The sequence below is a fragment of the Protomyctophum bolini genome, assembly GCF_963924005.1.
Source record: "Protomyctophum bolini genome assembly, chromosome: 3".
In the NCBI taxonomy this organism is placed as follows: Eukaryota; Metazoa; Chordata; class Actinopteri; order Myctophiformes; family Myctophidae; genus Protomyctophum; species Protomyctophum bolini.
The window spans coordinates 25,778,402-25,801,878 of record NC_137864.1 but is presented as its reverse complement, the minus strand read 5'-3'; the positions used below and the strand labels follow the sequence as shown (position 1 = coordinate 25,801,878).

Here is a 23,477-nt window from a genome sequence, read left to right as displayed (position 1 = left end):
AGTCAACATAACAATCATGCCTCAACTGTAGACAGAAAAACACAACCCCATGATGTAAAATTGGGAATTGAAATAATAATAATTTGCTAAAGGTATTCAACAAGAGGGTTTGATCATTGCAAAAAAGGCATGCATGCCATGGTTTATGTTCATACCTCCACCTGCGAGACAAATCTATGATTCCACACACGCAATACTGCAAAACAACATCTCATTATCAACGATACTGACCTCTACTCTAGCCTAATTATGAATTAATATAATTTCCCTGAAATTCCATACCATTCTGACATACGTGTTATGAATCATGATAAATGTTGTGAAACATCAAACATGCCGTTATGGCATGGATAGACTATTGCTTCGGTAAGTTATTGATGGAAAGGCAAGTTTACAAAAAGTTTATATTAGGCATGCAGCTTACCTCATGTGCAACTTCCACGTTCCTCCGCAGCTGCTTAGCTAGTAACTTCACTCTGCGTGCAAGCAATTTCCAAGTGTCCCGGCCGGTGGGGGGGGGGGCTTCATATTTCATCATATATCTGAAACTGTGCACACAACCTCTAGCATAAAATATGATCAGTGGTGTTCTCATTATTTTAGACAACTTAACATACCTCCTTATTCACTCTTCCCTCGCGTGTCTGTGGCGAGAGGGAAGCTGATGTCATGTGTCATCAGCTCATGCAAGCCAGAGCTGTGTTGCACCAGTCAGTGGAAGTGCATCATCATTCACCTATTCCCTCAGGACCCAACTATAGCTTTACTTTATAACCCAATAGCTATAGAGGCTATGATCATTCTAGGAGCACAGGGTCATTTTCTAGGTAATATTATCATGAACATTGTAATCTTCCTATAGTTTAAAATTGGTGAAATTATTGCCCTATTATTTTGTAATTTATTCTGGTGAAGAGCATCAGCTAAATGTATACGTAGCCTATAATAATGTACGATATTTAATAATTTTGTGCCCTTTGCGTTGTGCTTGCGGTTAGGGTTTGGGGTAATGACTAATGACTGTCGGAGCAGTCGGACTGTTTGACACATGTGTGTCACATGTGCAGTGTTTCAGTTACAAGACCAAGGCATGCAGTTTAGGGCCTTGACATCTTAAAATGGAACAGGCGCAAAAATGTGTTTAAACTTATTTACTGAAATGATCAGTAGTTTCCTTCATGTGGACAGTCGGACCCCAAATGCACTTTGATTACGGTAATTAAGGTAATTGAATTGTCATCATTGTCATGATAAGTAGATCTTTAGAGGTGATATTGAAACATTGGTACAATAGCCCCTTTTCAACCCGGGCCGCTGGCGTGGTGGTCCGGGCACCCTAGGCTGCAATGTGTCCTTTGCAACTTGTGTGTCAGGCCCATCACACACCGGGTGCGCAGCGACGCGGCACAGGTGTTGCCGCGTGGCAACGCCTGGAAAATAGAACAGTGGCGTATCGGAGCGTCAGGCAAGGCGTGAACGTGCGTCGGACGCCGCCGGTGTGAGATAGGTTAATTGAAAATAACGGAGACGGCTGTTTTGTCGCGTGGCCTTCGCAGCGGGGACAACCTATTATTATCAACAGTTAACTCTATATACTCTTTAACAAATAAAAACCAGCATGACCAAGCAGCACGTGAAATATGTTGATTTATTCATTCGATATTTTCTTCAAACATGACATGGTTTGGTTACCAGGAATTGATAAACCCTCCTTTGGTACCCAAAGGCTTTGTGTATACACTGTATGTGTGTGTGTTGACACTGGTCAACCCAGCCTGTATCAGCACAGACAAGGGTTCCTTTTAAGCCGATGATCCCCAGCCTGTTTCTCCGTGTTCCCTCATCTAGAATGTCTTGTTTAAGCACTAGCTCACTTCATGATGAATAATTAAGATGAGGTCAATCATGTGTGCTAGAACTGTGCTTAAAAACACTCCTCCCCCGGTGTCTGAGTGGAGGCCCCTAAGGATAACTAGGGTATATGAAGTCTCCTCTTCCTCCCACTTCCTCCATAAGTAGATGAAATGATTGAAGGACAGTGGATGAGCTCTCTCTCTCTCGCCGTTTAGTCATCCAGGAAGAAGTAGTTTCCACTCTTCTTTTGCTCTGCATCCTGAACAAAGACATATCCAATTCAAAATCAGCATGCTATTCTATTAATTACTGTAAGGAACACTGATTTGGGCACATTGGTGATAAACAGCTCATATCTCTGCTTTTTGTTGTCATGCTGCTTTTGATTGGTTATCTAAGTAGAATGGGCAGAAACAATGGGTACAGTTCTAGCTAGCCAATGTATGTGCCACAATTTTACATGCTAATTTCCAGTTTCTAATATATGCATACATCTCAACACACTCAACTTCCTTTCTGCTTTTTGTCAATAATGCCATTATACTGACTCGCAATGATATTGGCTTATTTACTCACAAATTATTTCCAAATGACACCCAACACGATAAATATGTGGTACAAATAAACCACATAAAATAATCACAACCATGTAAAACATACATAAGTAACATACAAAACACATTAAAAGACAAACGATAAAAGGACAACACAACACTGAATTAAGCTAAACAACAAGTATACATTCCATGTAAATTCAGCCTCCTCCTGTACCTTTATGGAATGTAAATTCAGCCTCCTGTACCTTTATGGAATGCATCTTGTTGATTCTTGGTCTGTAGTTGTTGGGGTCTCTTCTGAAGGTGATCTCAAGCTGACCGAGGAACTTGTTCATGCCAGCGAGTAAGGTCTGTGGTCTGCAAAGATTATGCAAACACATTATGATTATGCATCTCTGGGCTCAGCACACTGCTGGGTGTAACTCACTCTCATTGTAATAACTCTTAAAAATTGATGCTTACAAAAGGAGACGTTAAAATTACCCCAAACAAGTGAAATACGGTAGTTAAAAAGTAAAATAAAAAGTTTAAGGTTCACAATTTAAATGAGGGACTCAAATATATCTGATTATATAGTATAATCAATTTGGAATATTGGACAATAATTAAGTTGAAAGAATGGTCCAGAAATCCCTTACTGTATATCCCCACATGTACTTTACACCTCAACTTAGTGAATCTTACTTGTTGGCAGTTGAGCTCCTGGATGGGATACCGTCAAACACAATGACGCGGTCTGCCAGATAGGTGGCCATGATGAAGTCATGTTCCACCACAAAGCCCGTCTTCTGCGCATGGAGGATAAATCTAGGCAACGGACAGGGAAATAACAGTAACTTGTCAATAAAAGCACTAAATCCACCAAAAGGCAGCAACCTCTGTGAATTATGTAATATGGATACAAATCAAATATCTCATTTGAGACAGTGAATTCCTCAAGTGGTTGCCATATTCATCATAGTGACTGTGTGCACTCACCGTTTGATGACTCTGGCGGCCACTAGACGTTGCTCTGAGTCCAGATAGGCAGAAGGCTCGTCAATCAGGTAGACGTCAGCTGGTTTACCCAGACATAAGGCCAAGGCTACCCTCTGCAACTCACCTCCAGACAAGTTCTGGACCTACACACACAAACTGTATATGAGGGCAGGTTTATGGGCTCAGATCCATGCCAATATTATCTGTGTGTTCGTAAAAGAAAATGCCTAAAAAAACAATCCGTAAAAGAAAAATGCGTAAAAAAACAATCCGTAAAAGAAAAATGCGTAAAAAAACAATCTGTAAAAGAAAAATGCGTAAAAAAACAATCTGTAAAAGAAAAATGCGTAAAAGTTACAGATGCTTTTTTTGGTTCCCCAGTGATATCACTGCCAAAATTCACATGACGGCTGAGAGCCAATCACTTACGAACAGAAAAAAAGACAACCTAAATTACGAATGCTTTTTTTGGTTCCCCAGTGATATCACTGCCAAAAATCACATGACGGCTGAGAGCCAATCACGTGAGGCCTTTTCCTCTACCCAATCAAAAAGCTCCATAAGTCTGCCTGGCAACTGAGGTTGCCATGTTTGTCTGGGGCTACGTTATAAGTATAAGTTTATGAGTTACAAGTTTAGCTATATTATATCCATATCTTGTCTTAAAACAACCACTCAATGGCATTATTGACTAATTCATTATTTTATAATGATATATATATGATATATATATATATATATATATATATATATATGATATATGATAGCAGCCTCATCATACTATCATCATCATCATCATCACATCATCATATCATATCATATCATATCATCATATCATATACTATATATATATATATATATATATATACTATAATTAGTGAATCACTGCCTGCACCAATCGCTCCCACTTTTCACACGGGGGGGCAATATCGCACAACGGGCAAGGGCTAGTATAAAATAGTAATACATAACTTAAAAATATATATTTAATCTGGGACTGGGCTTTCCTGTCTATAGGTTTAGCTATATATCCATAATATCTTGAATTAAAAGAACCAGTCAATTACACAAATTCGTTATTTTAGTAGCCTAAAATAAATAAAATAAATTCAGCTATATATCCAATATCCATATGATATTAAAACAATCGGCAAATAGGCTATATCCTAATTTCTGCACACAGGCATCATTATTTTCGTTCTGACGATTAAGTAAGGCATTGTATAATTTCACCACAGGGAGACGCTGTACGTCTTGCTCACTGTCTCATGCACACACCACCCGCACCCCCCCCCCCTGCCTGAAACAGGATGTGACGTTCTCCCTCAGCTGCTGTCGGTTTGTGTAGCCTAATTTGTTTGTTCCAAGCCACTCTATGGGGAGAAGCCTTTAGCCGCGAGCGAGCATGGTTCCTGACTAGATAGGTGAAGACTTCTTCTTCTTTGGCGATTTTTATCATACTAGATTAGAACGCCCATAAACGTCACATCCTGTTTCAGGCAGGGGGGGGGGGGTGCGGGTGGTGTGTGCATGAGACAGTGAGCAAGACGTACAGCGTCTCCCTGTGGTGAAATTATACAATGCCTTACTTAATCGTCAGAACGAAAATAATGATGCCTGTGTGCAGAAATTAGGATATAGCCTATTTGCCGATTGTTTTAATATCATATGGATATTGGATATATAGCTGAATTTATTTTATTTATTTTAGGCTACTAAAATAACGAATTTGTGTAATTGATTGGTTGTTTTAATTCAAGATATTATGGATATATAGCTAAACCTATAGACAGGAAAGCCCAGTCCCAGATTAAATATATATTTTTAAGTTATGTATTACTATTTTATACTAGCCCTTGCCCGTTGTGCGATATTGCCCCCCCGTGTGAAAAGTGGGAGCGATTGGTGCAGGCAGTGATTCACTAATTATAGTATATATATATATATATATATAGTATATGATATGATGATATGATATGATATGATATGATATGATGATGTGATGATGATGATAGTATGATGAGGCTGCTATCATATATCATATATATATATATATATATATATATATATATCATATATATATCATTATAAAATAATGAATTAGTCAATAATGCCATTGAGTGGTTGTTTTAAGACAAGATATGGATATAATATAGCTAAACTTGTAACTCATAAACTTATACTTATAACGTAGCCCCAGACAAACATGGCAACCTCAGTTGCCAGGCAGACTTATGGAGCTTTTTGATTGGGTAGAGGAAAAGGCCTCACGTGATTGGCTCTCAGCCGTCATGTGATTTTTGGCAGTGATATCACTGGGGAACCAAAAAAAGCATTCGTAATTTAGGTTGTCTTTTTTTCTGTTCGTAAGTGATTGGCTCTCAGCCGTCATGTGAATTTTGGCAGTGATATCACTGGGGAACCAAAAAAAGCATCTGTAACTTTTACGCATTTTTCTTTTACAGATTGTTTTTTTACGCATTTTTCTTTTACAGATTGTTTTTTTACGCATTTTTCTTTTACGGATTGTTTTTTTACGCATTTTCCTTTTACGGATTGTTTTTTTACGCATTTTCTTTTACGAACACACAGATAATATTGGCATGGATCTGAGCCCATACAGGTTCCATATTGAATATAGCCAACTCACTTCTAATGTGCACATTGATTCAGATTTTCTGCTGTCATATACATTTCTTAATAGGCTACACATTGATTGTGAATATTTACAATTTAACAAATTAACTGCTCGTGGCGGAACGTTTAGAATTAGAATCCAACCAGCAACGGCTTCTGACGGAACGTTCTGTCGATTTAATATTTAAGCAAACCGGATCGCTGTATTATTTTTGTATTTTTGTATTGGCCTTTCCTTCTTCAGCGATCGTAGACCGGTTTAGCGCATGCACACTGCCGTTCACTTCATGTATACAGGCTGAATAAAAAGCTGAATAACTCTAAATCTACGGAGATCTCCATGGTTTTAACAAAACACTGATGTTCGGAGGTCTTTTCTGATTATGCGGTGATCCCGATTGGAACATTGGCATTTTCTAGAGCAAGGATGGCCTCATTTTAGCTCACTAGAATTTACGCTAATATCTCAAATGGACGCCCAAACCGGAAGTGCATCACACTAAAACCAAGTAGATCCGGGTCGGCAGTTAAGCTTTTGCACTTGCGTCCACCAGGTGTCAGTGATACGGTTAACAGTGAGATTGCACGTAAATCGCTGGAATGTCAGCAGCTCTCTCAGTTGTGTCAAGGAGTAAACAATCTAGTGTGTAGATTCTACACACTAACACTATTAAGCAATTAGAGTTACTGGCAGCTCAGAGGGGAGTTACTGGCAGCTCAGAGGGGAGTTACTGGCAGCTCAGAGGGGGCAGCTCAGAGGGGAATGCAGATTTGATGTAAAGTTTTGTTTCACTCAACATACTGTTTTGGTTGCACCACACCAATTATTTGCAGTTGCACAGGTGCTCCCAATAATATTCTTGGGTTGCATAGCAACCCAAGAATATATAACAAAAATGGTCTTGTTTAGATTGTTGAAGTTCTGGTGTGATACTCACGTCCTGGTCGATGATGCTGTCTATCAGCATTGGTTTCATGACATCGGTGACAAACTGGGGGTGTGTGTAGGAGTCACGGATCTTGTCATGCATCAGAGCCCTCACAGTGCCCTAAAGACATACAGCAGAATACTGGGTTAGATACAGTCAGGAGGCCTGCAGGATATTCAGTGAGGGGCCGATTAATAGCTAATAAAATAAAAATAGTTCTTTATTGAATAAGGGAAAAGCAAACATTGACATTCTCCCAAAATCATTTGAATAGTAGGTCAATGATTCTGCCCTCCACAATTAGACCTTTAGAAGGGAAAAGGCCTTTGTAATAGGCCTACTGAAACGTCAGGAGACAATATTGCCATTTGGATTGTTTTAGTGTTTAGTGTTATCAGCCTGACAAACCTACTTTGAACTTGGGACTGATCTTCTGTGGTTTGTAGCTGACATTCAGGATGGGTACATCTCCTGGAAATGAAAAGAACCATAAAGGGAAAATGTAATTTAATATATTAAAATGGGCCTATATAAGAGGCCCAGTGACTGACATAATTGTCCGCGACAAACAGTAACACAACCCTAAGTCTAAATCTATGGCATGGTGTTCTCCTCAGGCAACAAACAAACAACACCCCTTTACATTTTTAAGTGAAGTTTTTGAATCGTGAGGATCGCGGAATCCACACTGGAAAGGTGTGTCCGACCTTACTTTGTGGCTTTACTCTTGATTGTATCTTTGGTGACTGTAAATTAGTCTGAAAAAGAGGATCAGCCAATAATATCAGTGATGTCCTCAAACCTCACCTCCTTCATCTGGTTTCAGACGGCCAGCCAGCATTCTGATGAACGTCGTTTTGCCTGTTCCTGAAAAACGAATAGAACAATAAAATTGTGTTTTAAGACACATATTTTTAAAAATACAATGTATGCACATTAAGGATACAATAATATTGTACTATGAACACAGACTGGCGTGCTGACATATAGGCAAACGTGTCGGGTCATTTCCTTTGTTTACGTCATGCCTGCAGACAGCTGCTGCAGCAGTGAGTGGCAGAATTGATTACATTGCTGTGAGTAAATACACACTATCGCTGCTATATCTTCCATTCTCTCGACTAGTTACTTAAAATTACTAGTTACTCAAAGTTAGTTAAAGTAGCTAAACGACTAATCCGTTGTTGTGGCTGAACAACCACCGAAGTCTAGCGGCTAACTTAGCTTATCTTCTGTCTCCTGATGGCTTTCCAACCAGAGCTATCTTCCTATAAATAAGGAGATCTCTGTCGGGGTGTGCACGTGAGCGTGCATACGTCCACGGCGTTAGAAGCACATAGCTTTAGAACGAGTCTGTGTGGCCACGTGTGTCTGTGTGTTCGATCTGCGTCCGCGACACGGCGTCGGGTGCTCGCGTGTGCACTTGCAACAGGTCATGCGTGCCTGTTGCACATTACCCTGTACAAACCAAAGTGTACTGTGTGCACATCCTCAGGTATGATAATCTACAATTGCATGTCCATTGAACATTTCCCCTAGCCTTGCGAAGCCAGGAGTTCTGTTTAAAAATAAAAATAAATAGATTTATTTTTAAATAAATGTAAGAAAAAAAATTAACTAACGGCACACACGCACAAACATGCACACAGACACCTTACCATTCTCTCCTAGCATGACCATGATTTCAGAGTCGGTGAACTCTCCCTCCATGATCTCCAGGCTGAAGTCTCCCAAGTCCTTCTTCATATGGGGATACTGGTAACGACACATCTTCTTTATCTCCTCCTCGTTGGCCGTCTCAGCCACCTTGAACACTAGCGATGTCTGTCTGAAACGCAAGTTCTCCGTGGGTACGTAGCCATCCAGGAAAATGTTGATGCCTGGGGAGAACAGGATTTATGTAGACAGATTGTAAAAGTCAGATCAAGACATTAAAGTCCTCTCTCCAACTAATTTTACTAGGGCTGTCAAATGATAAAAAAACATTACCGGTAAGGCGGTAATCAGAATAATCACAGCTTCAAAATTAATTAAGCACCATTCAAACTATTTCGTTCTTATATATATATATATATATATATATATATATATATATATATATATATATTATAGCGCCTGGTGGCGCTATAATAGGTCAATGTGAAAAGGGTGGCATTTCTTCTTATGCCTGGGATGGCAATTCGATGATTTGAGGCTTTTTGTTCTAAAAATGTGTTTTTCTCTATACATATTAAGGCCTGTTCAGGGTCTGTTTTAGCTGGGTTTTCACCTAGAAGACTATGGAAATCTGGGACACTGTTGTACAAAGTGAACTGTCAAGAAACTGACGTTCACACATGTTCAGGGACAACACTGCAGGTCAAGACTGTGCATGCGTTAATTGCGTTAAAATATTAGAACGCAATTGATTAACACCGTTAACGGGATAATTTTGACAGCCTTAAATTTTACTCAAAACATAAATAATAATCTAGTTCAGATGTAATCATGGCCGATGGCCCATAAGTGTACCACCTGACTAAGTAGCAGCCCTATAGAAAGTAGAGCTTGCAACTAGTCAGCTGGAGTTCAATGTCGCAAAACTAAAAATGAGCCAAGTCATTGTCGTTCCGGACTACTGACTCAGAGTGTAGTTTGCTACCATGTTACATGTTAAAAAACAACACAAGAATTGTAGTAGCTAACTATAAATTAATGGAATCTTTGCATGCATGTCTGTTAGTAGACAGTAGTACAACTACGTCTCCAAATTAGATACAATGGGTACAACAAGTATATTGCATTGCCCCGAAGGGGCATGCGTTCTCAGTGGGCAACAAACAAGTGAATGGCATACCTTTTCATACAAATTATCGGTAGATATTTATTTTTTCTTTTTATTCTATATACAATATTTGTGGCTTTCAAAGCACACAACTAGCATTCCCAGTCTGATATTGTCCTCCGAGTAGCACTTGGTGTACACCTACCTTCCCTGACGCTGAAGGGCATGGTAACCACTCCGTAAGCACTGGGCACTCCATAGAGACAACAGATGAAATCTGACAGGTAGTCCAGGACACTTAGGTCGTGTTCCACCACAATGATGTATCTGTGAATGAGGAATGAATACCCAGGCTTTCACACAGACAGTGGCTTAGTTATAGCTCGTTGTAATACTCGAAGTTGACCTTTTTCACCCACGCAAATGTAACCGTTAGTCTGAAAACATAACTAGTAAACATTAATAACTCATTATGGAGGGTTGGTTCTGGAGGGTCACTGACCTGTCTGGACTGATGAGGGAGCGGATGGTCACAGCAGCTTTTAAACGCTGCTTTACATCCAGATAACTGGACGGCTCGTCAAACATGAAGCTGAGGGCAATAAACAGGACAGACTGTAGTCAGAAAACAGTATACTAATTTAAGTCAGTTGATCAACTTGTATGAAAATGTATTTGAAATGGTAATAACTAAACTGCAAAGTGCATCTCACAAATAATGTATGCGATTGTATTCTGCCTGAGTCTTCAATGTTAGAGATTTGGTTGTCATTTCATGTCCCAATTTATTTGTAGCACTCAGCGCTACAAATTGGCTCAGGATTACAGATCCTAAATTCTGATTTGGACCATTTTATTTATGGCTTTTATTCATGTTGTTTTGTTTCTTGTAAATTATACCACATGCAGTTGCTTTTAAACAGATTGATTTCATCATTGGCCACAAAATAAAATAAAACAGTTCAGTATTAGGTAAAGTAGGAGTAGCCAGCAAACGTCTGCACAGACTGACACAGATGATTGATGAAGCAGTATTGAAACTTTACTTTATTGAAAAAAATACAGTGCATCCGTGTGCTCCAGAACTTGATTTACTGTACCGTTTTCATTGGATTGTCAATATCTGAACTTAATTCTGCAGGAATCTTCCTTACTGACTGACACATGGTGTTCTTCCTAGTTTTTACAGCTTTGCCTAATACTTTATTAATCATTCCAATTTTATTTAGGCCTCGTCTAGTATTGGTAATTAAGAAAAGATTCAGTCCAATGTGTTTATTAGAAGCCTTGATAGAGATGTGTGTGGGAGTGTGAAGCTTACATGTCGGCCCTCTGGATGCAGACGACAGCGATGGCGAAGCGTTGCAGTTCCCCTCCTGAGAGGTCCTCCACATTTCTGTCTCTGAGATGAGTGAGATCTGAGAAATGGAGACAGAGAGCGAGCAATGATTTTCTATCTTTATATTGACAGTTAAGTGGCAGTGCAGTGCAAGAAAAGGAAGGACAGATAACGGTACATATTACAAGAACGAGATGGGGGTTATTCTTTTGTTCTAAGATAGTTCAGTCAGATAACTCAAATAGATTTAACCAATATTTATTATTATATAGAATGAGAATGAGAAGTGTGGATATAATATTTCACGTCCGGCTCTGCTAATTGTTTTAGACAGCCATCATTATAAGAGCAGGGAAATAGATATAGAATAACAACCCTCAATGGGTAACAGGACTAATGGCAGAGACACACACACACACACACACACACACACACACACACACACACACACACACACACACACACACACACACACCATATTAAAAAAGGGGAAACAAGTATTTTTCAAGTGGGGTCTAATGTGAGTCCCCAAATGTTGGTACTCCCCTTGCATCAAATTACAAATGGCTTGTAACCAGAACCAGGTAAATAAATCTTAAAGATAAAAACGCCAACCTACCAAGCTGTTTGCAGATCACAGTCTCTGTTTTTGTGTCATCCTTCCTGCTCAGGATGGCTCCCACGCTCCCCTGATGAACAGATCGCAACATAGCAATCAGCCAAATTGCCAATTCATGTCCAACAGCATTATACAATTTATAATTTAGGCATTAATCACTTCCAAAGATCCCATGTAGTGTATAATATTTTTGAGGGGCACTACATCCTACATCCAGCCTTTAGTTACCGTCTACAAACTTAACCAAACACATTGACAATGAATGGAGAATTTTACGTCATAGTGTCTGAGCAAATAGACATAGTATCCATTTAAGTCATGATGATGTACGATGATAAGAGCGCCCCTCACTTCACATAGGTGTGATTTTGAGCCAATAGTATTTCTTTCATTTTTAAGGGGTGCTAGCCCTTCTATAAACAGATTTTGTCCCTACACGTCTCATGATTTGCCATTGACCGCAGTAAGAGAATTCTGGTCAAATGTCCGCAAAATTTTGCCATTGCCGATGAAGGGAGAAATGACGTCAGAATTCCGCTAAATATGACGTAGATTAAACATAAAAAAATTAAACGCCATTGACATTGAAGGAAAAGTTTACGTCATGTTTTTACGAGCAAATCAGCTAACCAACCAATCACAGGCAACAGGCATTCTGATTGGCCAATGGCCAGTATGAGATCTGAGTGGAATAGTAAGAGTGGCGACACGCTTAAATCTCACCGCAAAGGGGTGCTTATGGGCTATAGTTCCAAAGATTGGAACTATCCCATTGAGATAGAATGAGCACTTCCACATTCCAGTGTTACAATGGGAGTCAACGCTAGTGTCACCACTCTCTTACTATTCCACTCGGTATGAGATGTTGCATGATGATGTATGACGACAAGAGCTGACAATTCTCTTAAACTTGCAGTTTGGGCAACTCGAAAACAAACTCCACCTGCCCCAACATTTTATTCACCTGCCATAGTGTCAACCCCGGGCCCTTACCCTTGTGTCGGATCGGTGGTTAGACTGGCCTATTTGCCGATACTGATATGACCCGATATGACAAATAAGGGCCGATACCGATACAGTATTTGGACATCTCTACTTGGTTTATGTTGTGTGTAAACAATTATAGCGATTCTCAAAGCAGTTGTCCCACAAACCCTACCTCCAGTCGCGACGGGAGTCAAGCCCTTTAGCTCATTGGTAAAAAAATTAGGAAACTAGGTTGCTTTGAGACACCAATATAAAAGCTGAGGTAGACATAGTGCAAAGGGGTAACATATAAATCAGAATAGGAGAGGCCTTATTATAGCCAACACTGATCAATACAGCTTTCAGGTCGGGACATCTTTTATGTATTTTCACTTGTCTTTCGGTCAGCAAAGTATATTATTATTCCCAACACCAAAATGTTTGTGTGGATGGGTGGGCTCCCATACCTAATTACAGATAGACACAGACGGGGTGATTTTTACATGGCTACTGAATGTCATGCGGTTAATTGTTCATGCATGCAGATACATCCATAATGAAACTAATACAAATCAGTAAATCTGGCTGTGGTGCAGGACATACCTTGACCGTCTTGGGGATCTGGTCCACGTACTGAGGCTTGACGATTGCTTTGAGATCATCCTCTAGGATTTTGGTGAAATAATTCTGCAGCTCTGAGCCTCGGAAGTGAGAGAGAATGTCCTGCCAATCTGGTGGGGTCTGGAGAGCCACAAAAAAAAACTACATTTTTATATTGTCAGCTTCACTCAGCGGATGGCTGCTCAGATGGGAATAATGGTCTTGGTCATTCCGGGGGAGCAATTAGGTGTTAAGTATCTTGCTCAGGGACACTTTGATTACTGGGCCGGCAGGTAGGCGACGCAAATGTCTTTCTGATTACCAGGGTTTCAAAGAAGTACTGCTTAATTCCCAAAAGGTGTGTAGACTGCAGACTTGCAAATAAACTAATTCCAAGGCACTCAACCAACCAACACGTTTCAACCTAGAAGGTCTGATGCAGTCTACACATTTTGGGAATTAAGCAGTACTTCATTGAAAACCCTTTTTTGTTCAGATTTTCCTACATGTACCTATATCACCAAAAAGCACCTATCGATAAAAGCCACTGGCTGATCCTTGCACTTCTTTTTTTTTCCTTCTATTTTTAAAGGACCACTATCTTCATATAATAAGTCCTCACTAACAATCATGATAAAATGGCACACTTATTTGTCTGTGTCTCATAGGAGGGCTGGGGCAGTTCAGAAACCCGTCCATTGCAGGCGTTCTAGTCCTGAAAAGTTGCAATGTGAAAATGGAAGCCATCGTTCTCATTATAATAAAAATCTAAATACTGGCCCAGGCGCCTGGCGTAGCTGTCTGGGCACCTTGGCTGGTAATCCAGTCTGGCAGTGTGCCACGGGTTCGACTCCCGATCCCGACGGCCTTTACTGCGTGTCACACACCCCCCCCCCCCCCCCCCATCTGTCTCCCCATTTCCTGTCAGCCTACTTTCATCTATCCTTCTATCAATAAAAAATATATATCTTTAAAAATCTAAATCTGCCTAATGATGATGTCACTGTTGGATGGTTTTCTGAACTGCCCACAGCCCTCCTATGAGACACAGACTGAGTAGAACAGATTTGTGCTATTTTATCATGATTATTAGTGAGGATCTATTATATGAAGATAGGTTGAAAAGTGGTGTCAATCCAGAATGAATTAATGAGTTGAAGATGACGTGTAATAAGCATGAAATCCTACATCCTATAGGGTTATAGGATGTCGAGTAGTTCGCAATAATCGACTAATGAGGTGCGCATAGTTGTGCCACAGCACCCTCTGGTGTATTGATTCGTGCACATACGCCAAAACATTAATCCTACTAGAGGCAATTAATTTAGCCTAATTTACAATAGTATGCTATAATAAATATCCAGATCTTCACTCACATCAAACTTTCCCAGGTTGGGTTTCTGTTTTCCAGCCAGGATCTTCAATGCTGTGGACTTCCCGATTCCGTTAGTTCCTACCAAACCCAATACTTCGCCGGGTCTGGGGATTGGTAACCTGTAAATCCATACAATATATATTTAACATCAACTTACATGAGTCACTGGATTCAATTTCTGACAATTTCTTTTTTTTTTAGTTTTTTTTTACTGGGACACTCAGGGACACACAGACTGGCCGGGAGGCAAACCTGTGACCTTCCGATACCCAGGCAGTCTGCTACTCTAAAGCACTTTGGGAACAGTGCAATATACAGTAACATAAGCCAGATTCAAAACCCATGACATTGTTATATGATATAAACACCCTAACGAGATGAACCTCTAACAAGACCAAGACCATAGTCATCTTGGGGTTGAACCCACCTATGCAACTTGAAGGAGTTGGCACAGTATCTGTGGGTGGTCTCTTTCTCAAGGTTGCTTGGCAAGTTGACAATGGACAGGGCCCCAAATGGACATTTCTGGAATTGGATTTATTGGAGAGAAAAAAAGTTTTCAGTTCAAATTTGTGGCAATGTGCATTATGACACACCTTTGTCAATTCAGTTACAATTGTTCATTCACCTTTACACAAATTCCACATCCGATGCAGAGGGATTCAGAAATCCAGGCGATTTTGCTCTGAGGTGTGACCTCTATGCAGAGTTTACCTGGAGGAGAGAGACAAGGACCAAACAAACTCATCTTGGTAATTCATACAAACTGAAGAATCAAAAAATAGATAGACTATGTCAAGGGTCTTCAACATTTTTCAGGCCAAGGATCCCTTAGCTGAGAGAGAGATGAAACTGCATATTGGGGTCATGTTAAATGTGTATTTTCAGGCATTTAACAATTGAAATCCTCAATAACATTTAGTAAACTTGTCATTTGGCTCGGTACTTGGTCTGCTCTTTTTTCCCTGTACGCCCAACCTCTTCGCCGAAAATATCCGATCTACAAGCCCACAACACGTTGCAGATCTGCTATTTTCGGCTAATGTTCCCCCCAGAATAGGGTTGCGACTTGCAAGGGTTCAGTCCCTATCACACAAAGATTTGCCAGACCCCCTGCAGTATATCTGAGGAGGCCCCAGTCCCCCTGTTGAGAATACCACTGGACTATGTGATATGTGTCTTATTTATAGAGAAGGGAAGCTTCCTACCCATTCGGACCACTGGACAGCTCTTCTTGCATTCTTGGCGGCATTTCTTTGGCTTGCACTTGTCATGATTGACAATGGCAATTCTAGTGTTCTTTTCTGACATCTTCTTGCTTGTCAGGTTGTGGGCAGAGCAGAAATCTCTCCCCCTAGTAGCCTAGAGCAAAACACAACATTCAAAAGTACAGGATTGGTATTCAGTCTGAATGGTCGGACGTGGGCTGTATGATCTGAATAATTCAGATCATACAGCCTACGTCCGACCATTATTGAAATCGACACACACACACACACACACACGCACACACAGTTCATAGCAGATGTTGCGATTTCGACAGCATATACACGCATTTATGACGCCATACTGAACGGTAATAACATAACAGGACCAAGTAAAGGCCGAATAATAAACACGCTGGCGGGGATCAAATGAGACCAGACCGCCACACAGGGATTAAGTGTATGTCTATTTCTAATAACTGTGCCTGCTGAGCTGACGTTAACGCCGCGGTAACTAGCAAGTAGCATGTTAGCCCGTTAGGCTAAGATAGCCAACTACGACGTTAATACACACACTGCATTCACACCAGGCCGTTATAAGCGCTCTGTAAACCGAGTCGTTTATCCGTGACTTCCACTCACCTCGAAACTGTCCCTTTAGGACGTGTGCCCACCTGCCGTGGTGTTAATATGACGTTAATTTGGTCTTTAATATGTGCTTATTGCAGAGCAACGTGCTCTGTACAGGAGGAGCCGCCGCCGGGAGGAGATATGGCGCGCCACTTGCGTCATGATGATTCGCGACGTCCCGCCGGTCAGTCGTGCGTCACTGACGCAGAGTCCAGAGCCTTATTATTACTAGATATGGCTCTGCCAGAGTCCAGAGCAGACCAAAGCACGTGGGGTATTTGTAGACTAGGCTTGATTTAAAAAAAAATGCTTATTTAAAGTGCTGAAGGCAAATCGTGTTAATTTATTACATGTTTTCTAGGGGTATTAAGGGCTGCTTAATCCAAATCTGCTGTACGTACAACAAAAATGGATGCTAAACCCTCAAAATTAACCATTTAAAGATGGCGGCCACCACTATACTGAAATATATTACATAGCATCTTTTTGACCAAAAAAGGTATAGAAACTATTTTTAGGTTTTCATGGGGAATCAAATTAAATATTCAGATTTCAAACAAAGTGTGAGTAAATTGCGTAAAACTCATGTTGTTAAAATTGTCATTAATTGGTGAATATTTTTCAACATTATCCGATAACTTATAATATCATGTTCCCAATTATTGTATGCATAAATGTGTCATTATATAAAGGTAACCAACTCCATAATACTTGCTCAAAAAGCATATAGCAAGCATGTGGTATTTTTTTTTAAACAATATATTTATTGCATTTTTTTGACAAACAGACAATACAACAAACTACACAATACAGACAATTACCCAAAATGAAAAACAAACAACAAAACAACAACATACAGTACGTACATAATAATAATAATAATAATGGCACTCGAATGGCAACAATAACAGAGTCAAACAACAAACAAGACCAAAAACAAACAGCTGCAGAGAACAAGATCAAACAATTTCCCCCATTAAATAAGACAAGTCATTAACCGTAATATACTGAATAAACTTTCCCCACATCCTATCAAACATCTTCTGTTTATTCTTTAAAGCATACGTGATTCTTTCCAGAGGAAGACACAATGACAACTCCCTAAACCACTGAGCAATACTGGGTTTGCCTATCTTTTTCCACGATAAGGCTATAGCCCTTTTGGCTTGTAGTAAACATAAATCCAGAAATCTTTGTTCGCTACTCTGAATCTTATGGCCAGGTGGGCAAAGACCAAATAGAAACAGTTTTGGGTCAAGCTCAATATCTATCGACAATATCTTCTGAATCTCCCTCCTCACTTCTTCCCAGAATTCTTTCACTCTTGACTTGGACATGCCCACAGACAATGGAAAAGTGTACCTTTGTCACCACCACATCTGATACAAGTATCTGGAATATCTGCACTAAATTTATTTAGTTTCTCTGGAGTGATATAGACCCTCATCAGCCAATTATATTGCAACAGTTTTAACCGAGTGTTACCGGTCTGGGATTGAGCATCCATACAGGCTGAGCTCCACTCTTCCAATGTCAATTCCTCTTGTAGATCAGCATTCCATGCATTATATTTGGATTCAGAGGATTCAGGAGAGAATACTATCTACTAACATAGAGTATAAATCAGAAATGATGCCCCTATTAAAGGGGTTTCTGATAAGCTCTTTTTCTATTATTGACAGGGGAGGGAGTGTCAGAGAATTCACCTGTTTAACCCCTATAAAGCTTCTGAGTTGTAAATACTTAAAGAAGTGTGTACGGGGTAAATTGTATTTAGCAGCTAGTTCATCAAAAGAGAATAGATTCCCCTTTTTGTCAAAAACATCCTTCCATTGTTTAATCCCTTGCTTGGCCCATATCTTGAAGCCCCCATCCGCCCTTCCTGGGGTGAAGTATTCATTTCCCCAAATTGGGCTGAATCGAAAACTGGGTTGGATATCCAAAAGATAAAGTCTGACATCCTGCCAAACTTTAATCATGTTTTTAACAATAGGATTAGCTGTGTATTTTATCAGTTTTTTACTCGAATTAGAGTAAAGATATTCGGGCAGTGGGAGCTTCAAAGAGTATGATTCAATGTTCCTCAATGTGGGGGATCCCTTCTCTGTATAATAGAACATTATAGTTCTCAACTGAGCTGCCCAATAGTACCATAACATATTAGGGCACTTTAGCCCTCCTCTATCATAAGGTAAATATAACAAAGATAAACGGAGCCTGGGGTGTCGGTTATTCCAAATAAAATTACGAAATAACTTTTCCATTTTAGTAAAAAAGCCGTCAGGGGGCGGCAAGGGGATATTCTGAAACAAATACAACAGTTTAGGGAGTAAGCATGTGGTATTTAACAGATAAGGCCTAACTCAAATATCAGCCACTAAGGTGGTTGCACACACACACACACACACACACAGTCACACACACACAGTCTACACAATTAGAGAATGTAGGAGAATTGCCTTTCCCGTTCTCTCCTAATGGTAACATCATCAAATACAGCATGGAATTGTGGACAAAATCTTACATTTTTGTTCTGAGAGGCTCAATCTCATCAAATTGTGGTGGCCGAAAAAATAATGGGCCTTGACATGAAAAAGGTTGAAAAACACTGCCCTATAGTACAGCGAGACTATAGAGAATATACCATCAGCATCAACAGATTTGACTCGTATGTTTTGGTCAAACCTGGTGGATTACTGCAGGTCTGTTATTTATGTATTTAATATTTGTATTAAGGTTTTGCAAAAAAGAACAGACAAAAGGAATTGAAAGGAAAAAGAGAAAAAAACGAAAAAAAACATAAAACAAAAAAATAAAATGATTACAAATCAATGAGTTACACTGCTAGAGACTAGAATATATCGAAAGTGGAGGACACACAGATGCTGCATGCAGACTAAATGCTACAGTAAGTGCAGTGAGACATTTGAGCAATGTGCTTGAATTATCCATCATAACATAACATTTTCTCCATGTGTAATATACAAGTCAGTACAGAATAACCAAGCCTGGTTGGAGTGAGGTCTGTTATTTCTGAAATACTAGGACTGGATGCAGTGGCATGCACAGACATTTTGAGGGGCAGGTGCTCAAGTGAAAAAAGGGCACCTTGTGCAGCGCGTGGAACCGTCCGGTTGCCTTGATAGTGTGACTGAGATGCATAGATTTTGGGGCCTAAATAATATATTAGAAGCTATTTTATCAAGAATTGATCAATGTCACCATGGTCCACATACTGTAGTCAGTACTGTACAAAAGAAAAAAGCTTTTTATGCTTGTCCTCCAACAGCATATCATTAAAGGTGTAATTCACTGTCATGCACTTTAATGTCTAGACTTTGAGCTTCCTCCTTTTTGGCTGAGGGTGAAAGCAGGTCACACACACACACACACACACACACACACACACACACACACACACATACAAAGGGACATTGGGATCAACTTTGACCTTATTTACCATATACTTACTGTGTAAAAATGAAACTAATAAAACTGCTTTTCAACACTGGCCCATTACTTAACTTAAGACCTGTAGGCGTGGTCAATGCTCTTTGGCCACTCAGAATAGCCAAATGGCATTGATCACGCCTCCAGGTCTTACTTATAGACACGCAAAATACAGCCCCTCGTGCATTGAAGCGTTGAAGAAACTTGGCAACACCTGCCAGAACACTGAGGATGACTGGGACTAAGTCCATGTGTCTGCTGCATGCAACACCTGCCAGAACACTGAGGATGACTGGGACTAAGTCCATGTGTCTGCTGCATGCAACACCTGCCAGAACACTGAGGATGACTGGGACTAAGTCCATGTGTCTGCTGCATGCAACACCTGCCAGAACACTGAGGATGACTGGGACTAAGTCCATGTGTCTGCTGCATGCAACACCTGCCAGAACACTGAGGATGACTGGGACTAAGTCCATGTGTCTGCTGCATGCAACACCTGCCAGAACACTGAGGATGACTGGGACTAAGTCCATGTGTCTGCTGCATGCAACACCTGCCAGAACACTGAGGATGACTGGGACTAAGTCCATGTGTCTGCTGCATGCAACACCTGCCAGAACACTGAGGATGACTGGGACTAAGTCCATGTGTCTGCTGCATGCAACACCTGCCAGAACACTGAGGATGACTGGGACTAAGTCCATGTGTCTGCTGCATGCAACACCTGCCAGAACACTGAGGATGACTGGGACTAAGTCCATGTGTCTGCTGCATGCAACACCTGCCAGAACACTGAGGATGACTGGGACTAAGAACACCTGCCAGAACACTGAGGATGACTGGGACTAAGAACACCTGCCAGAACACTGAGGATGACTGGGACTAAGTCCATGTGTCTGCTGCATGCAAATACAAGTCAGAAACACAAATTAAGGCTTGAAGTAATTATTCATCATATCATCACAAATAATAAAAAAACATTTTATTAATTACTAAAGTGGCCAATTTTCACAATATAAATGATATAAAAGTGGTTCCTTCACAATTTATCTTAAATATGAATATAATAGGGGCACGGTGGCACAGTTGGTAGTGCTGTCGCCTCACAGCTAGAAGGTCCTGGGTTCGATTCCCGCTAGGGACGCTGTGGGCACTGGCGGCGTGTTCCCTCCTCCGCGTCATCAGTGCCCATACCCGAGGCGGGGGTTGGCGAAAGGGCCTTTCTGTGTGGAGTTTGCATGTTCTCCCCATGTCCCCTAGGGTAGATACCCTCACAAAAACATGCCGTAATCCTGGTCTCTAAAACTACCTCCCCCTGGCCAGCCGGGGCGCCTGATGGAGGGGAAAGGAACTGGTCGGAATAACGTGTCCCTTCCACGCGCTACGTCCGGCCGGGGAAATTCCCCCCTGTCAGGTGAAAAGAAGCAGCTTGGACTCCTCATGCATAGAAGGAGGCATGAGGTCAGTCCGCTGCCCCCCCAGGTTGTAGATCCACAGTAAATATGGCAAAGATGGCTGAAGAAATTGTGGTGAAGGAGCTGGACAAGCGGGCCTCCGGCCAGGCTTTTGAGGTGATTCTGGGGGCTCCAGTACACGATGGCAAAGGAGAGTTCCCCCTGTCCCCCCCCAAGAAGAAGGACGTCACGCTGGATGAGATCCAGAAGAAACTAGAGGCTGCCGAGGAGCGACGTAAGTGCCATGAGGCGGAGGTTCTGAAGCAGTTGGCAGCGAAACGTGAGCATGAGAAGGAAGTCCTTCAGAAAGCCATGGAGGAGAACAACAACTTCAGCAAGACTGCAGAGGAGAAGCTCAACCAGAATATGGAGGCCAACAAGGAGAACCGTACAGCCATCATGGCAGCCATGAACGAGAAGTTCAAGGAGAAGGACAAGAAACTGGAAGAGGTGCGAAAGAACAAGGCAACCAAAGAGGGCACCTCAGAAGACTGATGTGTAAAAAGGGGGGATTGTTGTATAGGGTTTTTTACGTATCCAAAGATTGATTTATTTTTCGTTCTATGGCCAGTATTTTTGTTGTATTCACCACTACCCACCTTTTTGAAGCAAGTTGAGAACAAAATACTGAGGTCCCACTTTGTGAAATCCTTCTGTAATCTCCCTCTCTGCAACTCTCTTAAGTGCACTTGGCGCTAGTTTCTACATGGTGAAAACTATTACCCCTGCTGCCCTTCGTTTGCGTCTAATCCAGTAGTTCTCAAACGAGGAACACTGATCGGAGCGTACAAATGGAACCAAATGGACCTTCGGGTCGGTCTGCTTCCATTTGTACACTCTATAGTTGCAGACCTCACTACCTTGTCAAGGAGCCCTGAGGGTGCCTAGAATCCAACTTTGAGAACCACTGGTCTAATCATTTTCATACAGATGTGTAGCTTGTCATTTTGCAGCTTATGCCCTTTTGAGGAAATTGGTGTTATTATCCCGTTCTGGGAAATGCATGTTATTATGCATAAGTCATTTATATCCTATCTATTCCATAGTGCACTTTGGTTAAAAAAAATTCCTTGTGGTCCACCCGTCCTTGGCACTTATTGAAGTAGCACAGTTTTCAATGTATGAGGTCTTTGAACTAGTGGCTTTGTTAAACGTCTTCAAATGGATTAGATTTTATTCAGCTCTGTGCATACACTGTAGTCCCCAGTTTATCAGAAAGTGAGTTACCTGTTCTCCCTTATAGCTTTGTTTGACTGTTTCCCGGTTCGAAACTGTCTGCCAAGCCAATCGAACAAAACTGAGGAAAGGTTTTGCTTTTGTAAATGGCATGAAGTTTCAGACACAACATTTACTTCCATTTGTTAGTCGGATGCATACATTTTAATGGTGTAATTATTAGATCTTTACAATGACATGTTTGGCTTATTTTGACAGCATCTGACATAATTTAAATGTTTTAATTTCCATGATGCCAACACGGAAAATAATTGGTAGACCCAATATAGGAAGTGCAGTCATACTGTGAAAACGCAAGACTACAGTTGAGCCTAATTTATGCTTTGTTGCATATTGTGAAAACACAAGACTACAGTTGAGCCTAATTTATGCTTTGTTGCATGACGTGTGTCAAAAAATAGTCGACCTACAAGCTCACGAATGTTGAGGCTTGGGACATGTGATGAGTGCTCTTGAATAGGATGTATTGCACTACTGCAAGTCCCTCATTGTATCTGAAGAAAAGAAGGCTTGTGCACTGCAAGACCTGCACGTCAGGCTTTCACTCTCTTTAACCTTGAGGACAAGGGGGGCTTTTGCTGAAATCTTACAAACAATTGAGATCAAATGTATGCGAGCAGTGTTTGAGCTTGTAGGTCAGCTATTTTCAACACTGACACTGTAGTGTGAGAGTATGAATTGGACTTCATGCACAGTTGTCGATTCTAAACACTTTTGAAGTACTTAACAGGGCTGTTGGTTGTTTTTGTAGATGGCAGGTGTATCGTGCAGCTTTTTGCGACTTAAAATCTGCTCCTATTTGCTACCTTAAAGGCTAGTTTATGCTTCATAGGACTTGTAAAATTTGTTTACTTTTCAAAATTCGTATTGATTTTGTTTTG

General features: G+C 40.8%; 2 protein-coding genes across 2 annotated transcripts; one reads left to right on the top strand and one right to left on the bottom strand.

Annotated features, from left to right (window-relative positions):
* Nucleotides 1-1,630: 1,630 nt before the first annotated feature.
* On the bottom strand, nt 1,631-16,597 carry LOC308313512 (ATP-binding cassette sub-family E member 1). Its single transcript, XM_080760666.1, has 18 exons — nt 16,466-16,597; nt 15,827-15,980; nt 15,247-15,332; nt 15,046-15,143; nt 14,620-14,737; nt 13,247-13,384; nt 11,678-11,747; nt 11,041-11,137; nt 10,222-10,311; nt 9,925-10,046; nt 8,614-8,835; nt 7,763-7,822; nt 7,368-7,426; nt 6,965-7,075; nt 3,390-3,532; nt 3,096-3,218; nt 2,657-2,768; nt 1,631-2,113 (listed from the first exon to the last, which is right to left on the bottom strand). Exons 2-18 carry the CDS (start codon nt 15,927-15,929, stop codon nt 2,066-2,068), a joined length of 1,800 nt encoding a protein of 599 aa, XP_080616792.1. The 5' UTR covers nt 15,930-15,980; nt 16,466-16,597; the 3' UTR covers nt 1,631-2,065.
* Nucleotides 16,598-21,401: 4,804 nt separating this feature from the next.
* LOC308312542 (stathmin-like) lies at nt 21,402-22,572 on the top strand. Its single transcript, XM_080759160.1, has one exon. The coding sequence runs from the start codon at nt 21,409-21,411 to the stop codon at nt 21,853-21,855; it is 447 nt and encodes a 148-aa protein (XP_080615286.1). The 5' UTR covers nt 21,402-21,408; the 3' UTR covers nt 21,856-22,572.
* Nucleotides 22,573-23,477: the final 905 nt, after the last annotated feature.